General features: G+C 37.1%; 3 protein-coding genes and 1 pseudogene across 3 annotated transcripts; 3 read left to right on the top strand and 1 right to left on the bottom strand.

Annotated features, from left to right (window-relative positions):
- The first annotated feature begins 4,004 nt into the window (after nt 1-4,004).
- LOC133729712 (beta-galactosidase 8-like) lies at nt 4,005-9,083 on the top strand. Its single transcript, XM_062157274.1, has 19 exons — nt 4,005-4,282; nt 4,417-4,512; nt 4,624-4,736; nt 4,862-4,928; nt 5,045-5,137; nt 5,239-5,382; nt 5,554-5,642; nt 5,765-5,870; nt 5,966-6,053; nt 6,131-6,249; nt 6,394-6,558; nt 6,739-6,920; nt 7,004-7,110; nt 7,260-7,369; nt 7,544-7,651; nt 7,783-7,893; nt 7,968-8,185; nt 8,299-8,629; nt 8,746-9,083. Exons 1-19 carry the CDS (start codon nt 4,106-4,108, stop codon nt 8,854-8,856), a joined length of 2,535 nt encoding a protein of 844 aa, XP_062013258.1. The 5' UTR covers nt 4,005-4,105; the 3' UTR covers nt 8,857-9,083.
- Nucleotides 9,084-9,147: 64 nt separating this feature from the next.
- LOC133729713 (uncharacterized) lies at nt 9,148-11,322 on the bottom strand. Its single transcript, XM_062157275.1, has 6 exons — nt 10,892-11,322; nt 10,427-10,606; nt 10,207-10,288; nt 10,025-10,132; nt 9,750-9,908; nt 9,148-9,545 (listed from the first exon to the last, which is right to left on the bottom strand). The coding sequence occupies exons 1-6, from the start codon at nt 11,141-11,143 to the stop codon at nt 9,349-9,351; spliced, it is 978 nt and encodes a 325-aa protein (XP_062013259.1). The 5' UTR covers nt 11,144-11,322; the 3' UTR covers nt 9,148-9,348.
- Nucleotides 11,323-11,408: 86 nt separating this feature from the next.
- Nucleotides 11,409-16,186, top strand: LOC133731391 (snRNA-activating protein complex subunit-like; annotated as a pseudogene).
- LOC133729711 (uncharacterized) lies at nt 11,879-14,555 on the top strand. Its single transcript, XM_062157273.1, has 3 exons — nt 11,879-11,985; nt 13,833-14,004; nt 14,164-14,555. Exons 2-3 carry the CDS (start codon nt 13,834-13,836, stop codon nt 14,230-14,232), a joined length of 240 nt encoding a protein of 79 aa, XP_062013257.1. The 5' UTR covers nt 11,879-11,985; nt 13,833; the 3' UTR covers nt 14,233-14,555.
- Nucleotides 16,187-16,247: the final 61 nt, after the last annotated feature.

The raw sequence follows: 16,247 nt of genomic DNA, 5'->3' as shown, positions 1-16,247 counted from the left end.
TAGGAAAAACAAAAAAACAGCCCTTTTTAGTTAGATTAGTTATTAAAATCCATCATTAACATAGAAAAAACCAATATGATGAGTAAAGAAATACCTTTTGCTTTAAAGTAATACTATGCCCTTCGGCTTTGGTATTTCAACAAGCACCTCATCTGCAACCAAAGTGTGCCAAATATACATATCAGTGCATCTTGAAATGACTAAACCAAATTCATGAATACAAGCATTACGAAAACAAACCAACCTGAGCTTTTTCTTGCAAACAACAGAGTATTTCACTTTCAGCGATTCATAAACTGGAACTGTATGTGAGTGAATAAATAAGCATGAGGATGAGGATTGACCCAAGATTGCAGGGTCATTGTTAATAATATTATTCCAGCGTAATGGTGATCTGTTTCTAAATCTCCTTTCACACTTTAAACTGACAGCTCTTCAATAGAAAATGAAAAATACAGGGTCATTGTTAATAGTATAATTCCCGGCCAACTTGTTACTATAATGATAAATTGATACAGAGACAATAAAATCTTGCAGCAATAAATGCCCAGGATATTATATAGATGATAAACCACTCAACCCCACTTCATAACACCAGTTTAACATAAAGAGGGTTAGTTTGGTCAGGATTAGCTAAGACACATGTTGATTAAAGCTAGAGTGGGGTAAACAGCCCAAGAGGGTTAGCCAACTTAACCATAAAGAAACACCATTAAAGCAATTACAGCAGTTCACATTTCACAGAACAAAGTCAGAAACAGTAACATACCATTAACTACTCAACCAACTAACAAAGAAACAGTTGAGTTCAATCACCTCTAGCTCTAGCTACTCAAGCTTCAAGCTTCATGTATGGTAAAAACTATAAGGAAAGAATGTAAAATACTTTTCAAAGTTAGAAAGTTGATAAACCTTGTAACTGGAACTTTGGAAGAACCTGCAAGGAGAGGTTTGTTTTGGTTCTCATGGGACTTTTAACAAGCACCTCATCTGCAACAAAAATGTTCCAAATATTTTAGCTCAGCATTGTTCATATGGCATAATAAGCATAAATAAAACAATCCCATTAAACTTGGTATCCAAAGAACAGTACCCATTTCCCCTAAACGTTGTATGAAACCAAACCAAGCTGAGTTTTCTTTTCTTCTTGAGCCCTGATCATGGTTAGAAAGACTGAAACTTGCTACCATTTGCAATAAAGCAAAAGTGAGATAGTACATAAGACTAAAACTTGAGGGTCATCTCCTAATAGCTCTCTGGTTCTAGAACTTAAAGGTTTACCAACTTCTCCCAAATGCATTTACTTTGTTATTTTAGAGGTCAATTTTTTATTGTAGGACTGGAGAAGTATAAAGCCAGAGACCAGACTTATCATAAGTTCATAACATAACGGTTCAGTTTGGTTTAGTTTGGACCTTAAAAACCAAAACAAACCAATCCATCAAAGCAAATCTGGCATCAAAGTTGTTCTCAACTCTAACAAGCTTCCCTCTTTTTGCCATGCCACCACTCTATGATAAATGCAAGCAAACTGAAGTAACTAAGCATCCAATCATACATGGATACTTTAAGCCACATTATCCATTAATTTTAAACAAATTCATCATGGAGTACATATTATTCGTACAAGTCACTTTGGGAAAGCAAAGAGTCTACATCAACCAGAACAAATATAAACCTTTCTGTGCACTGTTACAAGCAATTCAGTACATTATATATAACTCGAGTTTGATCCTGTATTGTTACTATTATCTCAAGTGTAGATATAGTACTTTCTGTAGGAACTCAAATCAGGCATAAGAAAATAGGTACTGATGGAGGTAGTCAAAGCAGGGCTTATCGATAGATATTTCGACCCTGCATATATAGAGTTGGATCATCAGAACTACAAATAAAGAGAATATTGTCTCCAGACCCCAGATAAAAAATATATATATAAATAATCAGATCACCATCAAGAAACTAATAAGATTAGTCCGTAATCATATCATCACAATAATTGCTGTACTAGAAAAACAAATTAAAAAGGTATTGCATAAATTGCAAAAAAAAAAAAAAAAAAAAAAAAAAATCAATAAGCAACTAGAAATTAAAATATCACCTGCTACTCCATCTTTTCGAGTCACACTCCTTCAAATATCGATCAGGTTTCTTTGTCTCCTGTATTTTGGAGAACAGTGAGAACCCTATAAATAAATTAAGGAATATATAGTATACAAAATTCACATAAGAGCGCCGATCCAATGATTATCAACTTTAACCATCTTGCAGATTTTATAGCTAAGAGCTTGAAACCATCTTGATGATTTGAAAATACAATCTTAGCCAGAAGCTCAGAGTTATGAGCGTTCTCAATAGCTAAAATTATGAACTTCCATAAAAGGTCTACTGATTTTCTTGACAAATAAAGGCCAGGAGAAACAACAGTTTTGCAATATGTAGAATAAGATTATCAAACTAATCAGTATATAATAAAAACGTACAGATAAAATCTTTATAAAGCAAACCAACCTCAGCTTGAGCTAGCTCTTCAATATATTCCTCAGAAAAAATGGTGGTCGGCCAAAATGGTAAGATATCGATATGGTACATGGTTTGGCAATAGATTTAAAGCACTCAAATGCAGCTAATATATATAGGGGAGGGCAACTAGCTAGGGTTCATTTTAAACTAATTTCTTCCTATGATTTTTCTTATCCAACAAGTCTCGATCTTCTTTTCCCATGATGTGAGACATCCCTGGAAATTAAGCCATCAGTAGTACAGAGAAGAGTTGACGACTTCAAATCGTTTAAGTCTATGTCTTCTTGTATGATCAAGAAAATGGGACATAATAAAATGCAATACTTTCTTGACTATTTGTCACGTAAATTGGATATATACATCCACAAATAGGAGAGCTGTATTGTTAGGGCTAAGGGAGAACGTGAATTCATGACCATTCCAGCGGAAGAAAAACATAATTGGCAAATCGGATTCAAAAGTCGGCAAGGATTGTTCAATTGTAAAGGATGACAAGTGGACAATGTATACTAATGGGTCACATTCAAGTCATCGTATTTCACATTTTATGAATGCTAAATAAGGAATTTTTATTTGAAAAGATTTTCGGCATTAGCATTAATGTATGTGCGATATCATTATTTATTATTATTATTTTTTTTTTTTTGAAAGGGGTTTACGATATCATTATTTTTTAGTTTAATAGAAAAATTGGGTTGGAATTTGGAAATGACTTGAATCATGTTTTCGTCGGAACTACCCCTCGAACCGAGTCAACCACCTCTAACCCCAAGATTAAAACGGCAGGGCTATAAATTTTCATTGAGGATTAAGTTTTCCGTTAAGAAAAATTTTGTATATAATAATATAAATTATCAATTAAATAGTAAGTAACCAGTTGAAAATCAGGGCATTAGGATGAGAATAATGACTAAGATAATCTCATGAAACATATAGCATCAAGCGTCGTAGAATTTGCGTCTCTTTGCCTAAACCAATTACCTTTTTAATCAAACTAAACCACCCGCATTGCTTTAGCAGTACGGCGGTTATTCCTACTTACCCGAGGAAACTTTTGAAACTATGGGCGCAGAAAAGAAAATTTGGGCCTAGACGAAGCCCAATGGCTTTTCCAACTAGTTTGGTTTCAACCCAACTTACAAAAATCCACAGTTTTTGGCCCAACTCACAATCCTCTTTAGAATGTACTTCCATGAGCTTTACAGACTCATCTGGCTGTTCTCTGTACTATTCTTATCTGTTGGCATCAAAACCTTTGTTTTTTTTTTTGTTTTTCTTAAACCCAGTGCCATCAGCTTCCCTCCAAAACTAGCTTTGTAAAACTCGTCTGGATAAACATTCAGGTACCATACTTTAACACCTAGCACATTGTGCATTTTCAATACAAGCAAACAAAACCCAGTATAGCTTTCATGTGTAGTTTGTCTCTATATAATAGTTGCACCAATGTTATGCTCTTTTCATCTTGATGTGAGGCTCAAACTGCACTATGGGTTTTGGAATTTATCGGAGAGTTTTGTATGGTTAAATTTATGTGGTGTGTTTTGCATTCTGGGTTTTGTTGTTTTGGTGAAACTGAATAATGGGTAGCAAAAGTTGGGTGGCATTGGTTCTGTTTGTGATCATAGTTTTTGAGGGTTATTTCATTGAACCAGTAAATTCTGCCACTGTGACATATGACCATAGAGCACTGGTTATTGATGGGAAGCGGCGGGTTTTGCAGTCTGGTTCTATCCATTATCCTAGAACCACCCCTGAGGTGAATTCCGAATTCTGAAATCTGTATTAAAGGATTCTGATTTGTTTTGTTTGAGAAACTTTGAAAGGCTATTAGAGGATCAATCATAATGGTACTGATCGAGGGATTGAGCTTGTTTTGGGGGTACAATGCAGGTGTGGCCGGAGATTATTAATAAGGCCAAGGAAGGAGGACTTGACGTGATAGAGAGTTATGTTTTCTGGAACTATCATGAGCCTGTAAAAGGCCAGGTATACATGACTTTAGCATTTGCTGTTGGTAGTTTACAAAGAAACTTCAGCGCCTGGTATTAAAGTTAGAAACTTTCATATTAATGCGGATGATTTCTTTTGGTGTTGTAGTACTACTTTGAAGGCAGGTTTGATTTGGTGAGATTTGTGAAGACAGTGCAAGAAGCTGGCCTTCTAGTTCATTTGAGGATTGGCCCTTATGCTTGTGCTGAATGGAACTACGGGTTTGTTTCTGTTTCGTGTTACCTTGGTGTGATGTATTGACAATGGCATCAGTTTCGTAGTTTTCTATATTCCATTATTGTTGTAAAATTTTACTGATTCTTTTGGTATCATTGTCTTATGGTAGGGGATTTCCTATTTGGTTACACTTCATTCCCGGAATTCAATTCCGTACTACAAATGCACCTTTTAAGGTTAGTACATGTATTCTCGTCAGTGGACATAGTTTCTCACAACAAATGCACAAGTCTCAAGTCGGTTTATATTGATGTCTTATGAACTAGGGAACTTCTCTATTTGTCAAATGCAGAATGAAATGAAGCACTTTCTTGCAAAAATTGTTGAAATGATGAAGGAGGAGCATCTCTTTGCATCACAAGGGGGGCCTATCATTCTTGCTCAGGTGCTTTTTCTTTCATAGGTTAGCTACAAGTTTCAGAAATGACACATCGTGCTTTGAACTTTAAATTCTTACATGCTCATTACTTATATGTCGTCTAATAGGTTGAAAATGAATATGGAAATGTCGAAGGGTCATATGGAGTTGGTGGAGAATTATATGTCAAATGGGCTGCAGAAACTGCTGTTAGTCTTAATACAAGTGTACCTTGGGTGATGTGTGTGCAAGATGATGCACCTGATCCAATCGTGAGTGTTTTACTTAATTTTCCATGAAACGGTATTGCTACTCAGGAGATTAGTTTGCTTTTCTTAAAAGATTGCATGAACTTTAACTTACCAAATTATCTCGTCTAGACCACTTTTTTTCTTTTCTGGTTTCTGTACAAAGGTTTCATTATTTTCATAAACTAACTGCAGATAAACACATGCAATGGATTTTATTGTGATATGTTTGCCCCGAATTCTCCAAATAAACCGAAGATGTGGACAGAGAATTACAGCGGATGGTAACAATCTAGCTGATTTAGTGTGCGTAGCTATATGCCTATATACAATTTATATGAACAAAAACCAGCTTTTTTGTTCATTTTAGAAACACAAAATATTGAAGATCATATCTTATTTACAGGTTCCTTGGATTCGGCAATCCAATTCCTTATAGACCTGTTGAGGATCTTGCTTTCGCTGTTGCACGGTTTTTTGAAAAAGGTGGTACATTTCAAAACTATTATATGGTAAGCTATGCAGGATTCTGTTTCTGTAGTTCCAGCATGATTGGTGGACAGATTATCATGGTCATCATCATATAATTTCTCTTATTTCCTTGCAGTATTTTGGTGGGACCAACTTCGGGAGAACAGCTGGAGGCCCTTTGGTTGCAACAAGCTATGATTATGATGCTCCTATAGATGAATATGGTAAACTATCCAGCACTTGGTTTGAAATGCTACTAGTCCTTTTGTTAATAGGAATTGCATTCCATCTTATTATGCAGGTTTTCTTAGACAGCCAAAATGGGGCCACCTGCGTGATTTGCACAAGGCAATAAAGCACTGTGAAGAGTATCTGATCAGCTCTGATCCCACTCAAGTGCAACTTGGAGTAAATTTAGAGGTGCTGAACATATTTTAATCGAGAAACTTCAATAATCTATCTGGTCTTAAATGCAGTGTCTTTTTAGTTCAGTTTTAACCAGTCTTTTCCCTTGATCTTATGTGTCTTACTCCATTCTGACTTTTGTTTTTCTTTCTGTGTCAGGCGCATATCTATTATAAACATTCCAATGAGTGTGCAGCCTTTCTTGCCAATTATGGAAGTAGATCAGATGCAAATGTCACATTCAACGGACAAGTTTATTTCCTTCCAGCTTGGTCTGTGAGCATCCTTCCAGATTGTAAGAATGTTATATTCAACACCGCCAAGGTACATCCTGTAATTCCTACTGCAATGCAGTATTTCATCTGGCACATTCAATACATATTAGATCTACTGAAGAGAGACAGTCCATTATGTGATCATAATTGAAGGTCTCATTAACGATTACACGCCTTTATTGGCCATCTTTATGAAACTTGTTCTCACAAACAATTATCATCCTTGAAGGTTGTCTCACAAAAAACTCTTGGAGATCCTCTTTTTGCCAGCACAACACTGAAACCATCTTCATGGGGATGGTACAAAGAAAGAGTTGGTATTTGGAGTAACAGTTCATTCAGTAGCCCAGGCTTACTGGAGCAGATAAGTACCACGAAAGATACTAGTGATTTTTTATGGTACTCAATAAGGTATGATACATAACAAATCCTCGGCTACTTGTATTCTAGTACTGATCTGACAACTCATTTGATGTGCTTCACCATACTGGCAGTATCAATGTGAATGAAAACATTGCACCTGGTCAAGGGAAAGAACTGTTTTTAAATATTGAGAGCCTGGGACATGCCGCTCTAGTTTTCGTAAACAAAAAGCCTATAGGTAGGCACTCTTCCCATCAAATTGTAGTGGAGTAAAAGACTTGCCACCAAAACTTTAGTCCTGATGTATCTATAGAAGTTTCAAATAATATACTGTTCCTTTTGTGCTTCTTTCTATCCATAAGAACCTTCAATATCACTATCTTACAGGATTTGGATATGGTAACCATGAAGATGCTAGCTTCATCCTTAATGAGAAGGTTGCCCTGAACCCTGGAAACAATACCATTGATATGTTGAGTATGATGATTGGTGTACAGGTACGTACTACTATTTGATGTCAACATTCATGGATGCAAAATGATCTTGTGGACTTTCCTAACCCATAGTTAGTAAACTACCATCCTCTTTAACATACTCATCGCTTCTTGATATAGCATTCAGAAAATTTCTGTATTAGGTTTACTAACTCTTCTCTGTGTGTAATTGTCCAGAACTATGGACCGTGGTTCGATGTAGCAGGAGCAGGAATTTTCTTTGTTGTTATTGCTGACTTAGAGGCTGGAAAAGTTGATCTTTCTGATGAAGAATGGACCTACCAGGTTAAAGTGTAGCTAATAGCTTCTACATGAGAAATATTGAGTTTCAAAATCCTTCCGCTGAAAATATATATATTCTATTTATGCTACAGGTATGATATCACATTATATACTTAATATTTCCTTATTTTCAGGTAGGAGTGGAAGGGGAATACCTTGGATTGGATAACATAAGTCTCGCAAATAGTTCACTGTGGACTACAGGGGCTACTCCACCAGTTAATCAGACTTTGATATGGTACAAGGTAAACAATTGGCATGCATGGTTCGATGTTCTTTCTTTCACATGCTTGGGTTGATGTTCTTTCCTCATTCTCAGGTTTCATTCCTTGCTCCTGAAGGGAAGGGTCCTTTGGCATTAGATCTTGCTAGCATGGGAAAGGGGCAGGCCTGGATTAATGGGCAGAGCATAGGGAGATATTGGTCCACGTATCTCTCACCATCTACTGGTTGCAACAGTAGCGGTGTTTGCGACTACAGGGGAGCCTATGATGCAAATAAATGTCTAAAGAACTGTGGTCAACCAGCTCAAACTCTGTAAGATTGGATAATTGGTTTGGTTGTTTCAGGTCATTTCTATATCAAAAATGTACTATGTGTCTCTTGCACATGGACTTTAGCTAATGAGAATGAGGATATTATGATTTTAGGTACCATATTCCTCGTACTTGGGTGCAAGATGGAGAGAACCTTCTAGTTCTCCATGAAGAGCTTGGGGGTGACCCTTCAAAAATTTCTGTGAGGACACGAACTGGCCAAGAGATATGTGCATATGTATCAGACACTGATCCTCCGCCTGCCAGTTCTTGGAAACCAAACTCTGAATTCATGTCCCAAAATCCTGAAGTTCAACTGACCTGTGAACATGGATGGCACATTACTTCAATTAACTTTGCTAGCTATGGAACTCCTATCGGAAGCTGTGGCGCCACTTTCACTCTAGGAACTTGCAATGCTGATGTCTTAACAATCGTTGAGCAGGTAAGAGGAATCTTTTCTTCTTTCTATATTATAATGTGGAATTTGTGCATTTTTTGGTAATTGTTGGAGAAAGCTCGAATAAGCATGCTTAAAGCTTTGTTTCAATAAACTTGCAGGCTTGCCTTGGCAAAGAAGGATGTTCGATTACCATCTCCACAGAAACCTTAGGTGATCCTTGTCCAGGTGTATTAAAGAGTTTCGCTGTTCAAGCTCTTTGCAGCAATTGAGTGCCCGTCGCCTTACACCAAAGTCAGTTGAAAGGATCCTTCCTAGGTGCAATGGGATTTTGGTGTTTCAAATTTGGGATCTGATACCGATGTCCCATATGATTCGTTTTTGTGATCTGATACTGATAAGTCCCTACGATTTTCATTTGGCACCTTACTCGTGACAATGTAATTGACATTGTTCTTATACTGGGCAAGTGAGTGCATCTTAATGATTTCAATCAAAACTCCATATTATCAGTGCATCAGTCACATCTTCACTTTGATAATCATAGATATCAGTTCAGTATACATTATCACCGGTTACTAAGATGAATCAAAGTTACAAAAATCCATGGGAGGGCATGAAGCACCAAATTACAACTGAATGATAGACTAATCCCAGAATGTAAGAGCACAGCAGTACATAGTGAAACAATAAATGCACAATAACCTTTTATTCATGAGGTCTAAGCATGTTGTTTGCTTAAATACACCCTAACAATCATATCATCACGGAAAAAGTAGAATCTTTCCAATATGCTGGCTACTTTCCAATAACTGGTGAGCCTCTGCAGCTTCAGACAAAGGGAAATGCTTGTAGATCACAGGTTTCACCTTGCCAGCCACAATTGCAGGCCACACATGGTCCTCCACCTCCCTAATTATTACTGCTTTGTTTTCTGGACTTCTGACTCGCAAACCAGCCGCTGCATACACGACAACAATATGATACAGATCCTAAACAAAGTGCAGCAACTCTTTGCAAAAGAGCGGTGGAAGGCATCACTAAATTAGCAGGATAAACTATCGTAGTTACTCAATTATCTAGATATCAGAAAATGCACAGCAAAATAACCTATGGAGCAAAAAGCATGTGGTACTAGAAGTATATGAAGTGAAAATTGTAGTACCTTGGATGGTAAGGCGCTTTGAAAGCACCACACGGAGATCCAATTCTGTGACAGAGCCACTCATTGTCCCAATGAGAAAAAGCCTCCCATCAAAATTTAAGCTGTCAAGGTTTCGCTGAAAATAGGCTTGCCCGAGGCTATCCAAGATGACATCAACACCTGCCAATGGACACATACCAAATTGCTTTTCATGTACAACAGCAACTGAAAAGAACTCATAAAGGTATAGTAATCCTTTTCGACTAATACTAATGGGGTGTTAATATAGAACAAACCTTTGCCACCTGTTTCTTCCTTTACGCGTGCAACAAAGTCCTCTGTCTTGTAATTGATACATACATCAGCACCAAGATCCTTACAAGCTGCTAACTTTTCTTCATTACCTGATGATCCAAGATTAATATACATAAATACGTGAAAACAAGTTTTGTGCCATATATGAAATAGTATGACTTACCTGCTGTGACAAACACCCTAGCTCCCCAGTATTTAGCCATCTGAATCGCAAATGTACCAATTCCGCTAGAGCCCCCATGAATCTAAAATTTCGACAATGTTAAGAGGTTACACAAAGCTATACATCAGAGACAGAGAAAAAGCAACCACAGATGCTTGGAACTCAAACAACAGCATTTGCAATGTGATGATTATATACCACATTTCCATAAGGAAGTTACCAAAAGTATTTCACAGGAAGATAGCCGGCTAATCATAAAAATAGTGGACCAAACAGTGCACGCCACTTCAGGAAAGCTTGCAGCATCCTTCAAAGAAATACCAGGTGGAACCGGAAGAACCTGTCCTGCCGGAACAGCCACCTTCTCGGCATACCCTCCTCCACTAAGTAGAGCACACACCTACATTATCCGAAAAAAGGTCAAATCTGATTTCCCTGATTGAACATAACAAAGGGTCATTTTACAATATAACAACTTTATGGAAACTTAGATTGCAACTGATTTAACTACTAGACCCTAGTACTCGAATGACAACGAATCAATGAAGCAAATTCCAAATCTGATGAAAACAAAATCCAAAACCATGATCAATGGTTTTGAGCTCATGTAATCAACTTAAGCTACTCATCAGCAAAACCTTTGGCTAATGATTACATCCAATCTTCTAATGACAACCCATGTTACCTGATCGCCGACTTTCCAGCGTGACACGTGTTCTCCGACGGCCTCGATGGTTCCGGAACATTCGAGACCAGGGTAGGGACTAGCACCCGGAGGTGGTGCGAACACTCCTTGCCTCTGAAACGCGTCGAGCTTGTTCAGCGCCGCCGCCTCGACTTTGATGAGGACCTCGCCGTCTTTGAGTTCTGGGTCTTCGACTTGTTGTAGTTGGAGGACCTCGGGTCCACCTAGGACTGTTATCACTACGGCCTTCATTGACTTGCAGATTCAACTGTGTCTGTGTCCGAGTTCCGGCGGGCTTTGTAGTGAAAACAAGCGAGGCGTAGTGTGGAATGACAAAATCATGATTAAACGAATCTTCTGAGATCATGAGTCCCATTATTATTAAGATCATATTTCGGATTTTTCTATTTCTCTTAATTTAGACCCTCGTTTTTCATTTAGCATTTTCTTAATGAGAGGGTTGTTATTACGAATTTCATTTTCAGACTTTCAAACAGTTCAACACTTCAACTTCAACATGTCGACCTCTAGTTGTCTTTGGTCCGTGTGTTGAAGATTTTGTTCGTTTAGAACGTCGAAAATCCCACTAGTTAATTGATGTAAATTCAACTAGTGGCATTCAGGACTACATACCTGTGCACCATCCAGAAGTTGTTCTTACAGTCGAGGTGAGTGAAGACACAAGAATTCTCGGCGCTAGGGAGACAAAGCTTAACTGAATTGAGGGATAAGATCGATATATAGTGCTGATCAACAGACCATGCGATGCGAAAAAGATCCATCAGGCTAGGATAATGAGGAAATGAGCCTATACTTGATTGGCTTACAACCTCAAGAGATAATGCTCTTCAAAAATTTTACTTTGCGAAATGAGCCTATATACTAAGCGAAGCGTCCTATACTGTTGCGAAAGTGTAATGACGGTTTTACCCTCATTTTTTCCCTTCAGTTACGGTCCTGCCATTGATATATGAATAAGAAGAGACCGACAGAGAGTGTGAGAGCGAAGAGTGAAGATCGGAGGTGGTAGAAACATCTATTCGATCTTCCTCAGCATCACAGGCTCTATGCAATCATCGATCTACCCGTGAAAGGTAATCATTCGATCATTTGGTCTTCCCTTTTAATCTTCGTCATTGCAATCATCGATCTACCCATGAAATTATTTACTCAAATTTCCTTTTGCCCAATCCAATCATGCTTTTCCATACCCATTGCATCTTATTGAGTTTACTGTAAATGTGGTTGTACGGCTTCTTCAAAGGTGCTTGATTATATTTCTGAATCTGTATTCTTTTTCTGTGCATAGTGATTACTTTACTTCAAAGAAGCTATTGGATTTGATTATGTTTGGTTTTTGGATTAAATGGCTTTTGTATGATCATCCAGCCCTTTCAGTCTCTCTTGCTTTAGCTATCCCTAAATACAATGCCTCTTGATTCTATTTTTAAAGCATACTCATACCACTATATGCATTAGTATACTAATGCATAAACTGGATATAGTCAATTACAAAAGAGAATATATGCATTAGTATATACTAAAGGTACCACTATTTTCTGCGTGTCATTAGCTGCCTTTTTTTCATTGTTGTTGTTGTTGCAAGTAGCTCAAGTTCTAATTTAACAAAAACTTATCAAGGGGTTATTGAGTCTTGATTTGGGGAGGAAGCTCTCAGATGTTTTTCTACTCTTTGTGTGAATATTTGTTTGTTTTTCTTTTCTATCACACATGTTTTGATGTTTTTGAATAGATAGGTTCTTGGGTTTGTTTTTCTTTTCTATCACACATGTTTTGAAAAAACGGTTGCATCATGTTTACACACCTACATGGATATAAATATTTTCAGCGAAAAGTGTAAAATGTTGTAATCCATTGCAGTTCAACGCTTTACTACTAGTTATATGAGATCTGCCAGTGTTTTTATCTGGTCAAAATTATAGAGTTTTCATTTTTGTTAGTTACTCGATTGTTTGGATATATGACTTTATGTTGGTAATTAAATTATATTTTTTTTTTATTAAAGAGTTGTGGTAACTTTATAGCTGTGAATGTGATAATGAGAGTTTCTTAGGGGTTAATAAATCTGGAAGATTAAGTCCTTTTCTGACAAAATCGTTTTTGTGCAAGACAACTGAGATTCCAAATTCTTTTAGTCCGTGCCTTGGGATTTGGTATTAGTTAGTTTCTAGTTCTCAAATTCCCTCTTTTATACCTTTATCAGTGAGGTGGATTGGCAAATTTGATGGGCATTCACATTGTACTATGGTTTTGGATTTTGGTTGTTGAGATTTATTCCATTTTCTATACATTCTTTGTAATGAGTGATGATTTTAGCAGAAGTATAGATCAGTATATGATGCTAAAATTACTTTCTAAACAAACATTATTTGCTCTTTACTTATTGAGTTAAAACATAGCAGAATCAGGGATCCGGAATGGATTACTCGCCTTGTTTACGATAAGTCTTTCTTTAGATGATATGAGGAGACTATATGCTAATCTTGGGACAAATTGGGGTTTTGAAGCGTTGAACTGCAATGGATTACAACATTTTACACTTTTCGCTGAAATATTTATATCCATGTAGGTGTGTAAACTCACATTTTCAGGTTTTCTACTCTGTCAGAAATTACATTCGTGCATAAATGCCTTCCACTTATGAGAAACTAGTCATGCTAGCTTAAAGAAAAAGGTAATGGTAGTGGTCATGGATGGAAATGCACTGATCATTATTTGAATAATTTGTTTGTATGCTTCATTATCCAAAAGTGAAGTATGTAGTATTATACTGAGGATGGTTCATAACTATAAAAGGATGTCCAGTGATTCCTTTTTATTGTAATTTTATTTGCCTTTAGATTGTATGTCTGATCCTTGTTTCTATAATTGGGCGAGCCTGACAGTTTCTTGCTTTCTCACTTATTTGTGTTAATCACAGAATGGGTCGCAAAGCAGGTTCGATATACATTAATCCAAAGAAATTTGGTGCTTTTCACAAACCTTGCATGAAGGAAATGGTGACATTTCTCAGTTGCTTGGCTCTTAACAGCAACTGTGATGAGAAATGTGTAAGGCAGAAGGACCTTTTGAGTACTTGCATGGATTCTCAGGTACATTTTAGATTTCCTTTGTTGTGGGTTCTGCATGTTCACAGTTTCTTTTCCCCTTTTCTTTCTCATCATTTTCTGTTAGGCTTAAAATCTGTCCCTTTCTTCAATTAGCAAACTTTCTTCAAAGACTGTCTCTAAAATATCTGGCCTTTATTACAGAGCAAGAAAAACAAGTCAATGGGAAGCATTAATTACCACTGGCAGAGGCTGAGCAGGGGAAGGAAGTAGTTCGTGTCTTGTAGAGAGCAAACTTAAAACTAAGGTCTGATTCTTTGGAGTCATTGGGTGGCAGATGGTAAGTTAGGGAAGCTGTTCTATTGTTGCACCTTAGAATGTTCACATGTAATTCTCCATTTTGATTGTAGCCTAAGCTGTGAGAAATTATGGATATATTATTTTCAACTATTCTCTTGTAGTTGAATGATATTTCAACGAATTTTGTAATAATATGTAAACCAGTCTTGAACAATTACTCCTCTAAAGAAACATAATATCTTTAAGAAAAGTTTAGAGATACTGAAATTATAATTTATAAAGGTGTTACCAATATATGCTGAATTGGGTCAACATTCTCAGGTGCAGCAAATTCTGACAAACACACAAGCGCATTGCAATATGTTGGTTGTGTTTCATGCAGATCGATGTGCGGCTGAGAATGCTGAGCCAATTTAACATATGTTGGTTAGGGTTCTTGCTGTGCTTGGTGTTTTCTTTTCATCTAAGATATAGAGATAGATTTGACCAAAAAATAGAAACAATAAAAGACAGGCAGAGACATCTAGTGGGAATCCATTTTAGGTGGAGCTAACATGCAAAAGCAGAAAAAACTAGCAGTTGTTGACGGTATAAAAGGCTCACCTGCAATTGCCTCATTATAGAGTTATTGACATGCACAAGACAAAGTCTATGGACTTGAAATTTCGACTTGGTGCTGGATATATCTAGATTGTCACCAGGGAGACTGCAGGCACACCATTGTAATTAGAGACATGCGATTGCTTCATCAGGAGGATGTGCAGGACAGTGCAGTTTATCCCATACTGTTATTCCAACTGAAGCTACATGTACGAAAGTGTAATGTTTGTAGGATACATAGAGCCACAAAGGTGACTGTAGATGACAAATATGCTCTGGAGAACCCTTGCTACTTCTGTAAGCAGTGCTATTACTGTGGAGGGTAATGGTTCTCTGCATTATCAGGACTTCAAAGTGTGTGATTATCAGCACGATCAACCGCGTTGATGTGTCGATGTCTTTGTAGAATGCCACCATAGTACCTTCCTCTTCATGTACTTATATTACTTCACCTTTTATTCCTTGATTTGGTTGTCTCTGCAAGTCACAGCAATGTGAATATGAAAATTGGCCATCATTAAGCTCATGAATGTGCTGTGCAATTCTGTAGAAATCGAATATCTGCATAGTACAGTTCAATATCTGCAGAGAAAAGCATGATTGTATATATTGCATATGTATCTGAAGCTTGCACTCATCTGAATATGAAATTAGCTGAACCAAGTCCATTTTTTTATTGAATAATTTGATTACAAGCCTATTCTCCTTCAATGACTAGGGATTTGATTATTCTTACATGAGGTATTGCAACTACTTCACAAAGAGGTTATATTGTTAATAAGCTCATAATTTTGCTGCATGATTCAATTGAACTGGGGTTGTGGCTGACGATGTTACATCAAATGAGAACAAGATCCTACAATGACACAAAAGGGAAAGAACAGCGAAACACACTAGCTCTTTGATAATAAGAAGTCAGTACCATTGCAAGGAAAAGAAGACGATAATGATGATGGATTTTGGAAGATCATACTGGGGAAAGACCAGATTATCATCAGTGCATTAGCTCTTTGAATCTTGAAGACTAGTTCAATTGCTGCAAGATACAGTGCCTAAATAATTGTTCATGCCTGGCTTATGCACTTGTTAATAACATTGGGTGTTTGGTCTGGTCCAAAGACCTTATTGATATACAGGAATTTTCCAAGGGGGGAGTCGATACTTATATTCGCCTTGCACGCACAGAACTAGATAAATGATAACAATGCTTGCAAAACTGTAGTTAGCAATATTCTATCCCTTTCTTATGTTTGTTTTCATATTGTAAATTAATTGGACAGGTGAGGAAAAGCCAATTATGTTGATTGCCGGCCTTACAGCTATTGGTTTAGTGATTATGTTGGTTGCCATGGTGTTGGCCTGTTGGGTTTGCACAGGTTGCGAGCTAA

The sequence above is a fragment of the Rosa rugosa genome, chromosome 2, assembly GCF_958449725.1.
Source record: "Rosa rugosa chromosome 2, drRosRugo1.1, whole genome shotgun sequence".
Taxonomy (NCBI): domain Eukaryota; kingdom Viridiplantae; phylum Streptophyta; class Magnoliopsida; order Rosales; family Rosaceae; genus Rosa; species Rosa rugosa.
The sequence above is the reverse complement of the archived record's forward strand: the minus strand, read 5'-3'. Positions and strand labels throughout refer to the sequence as shown.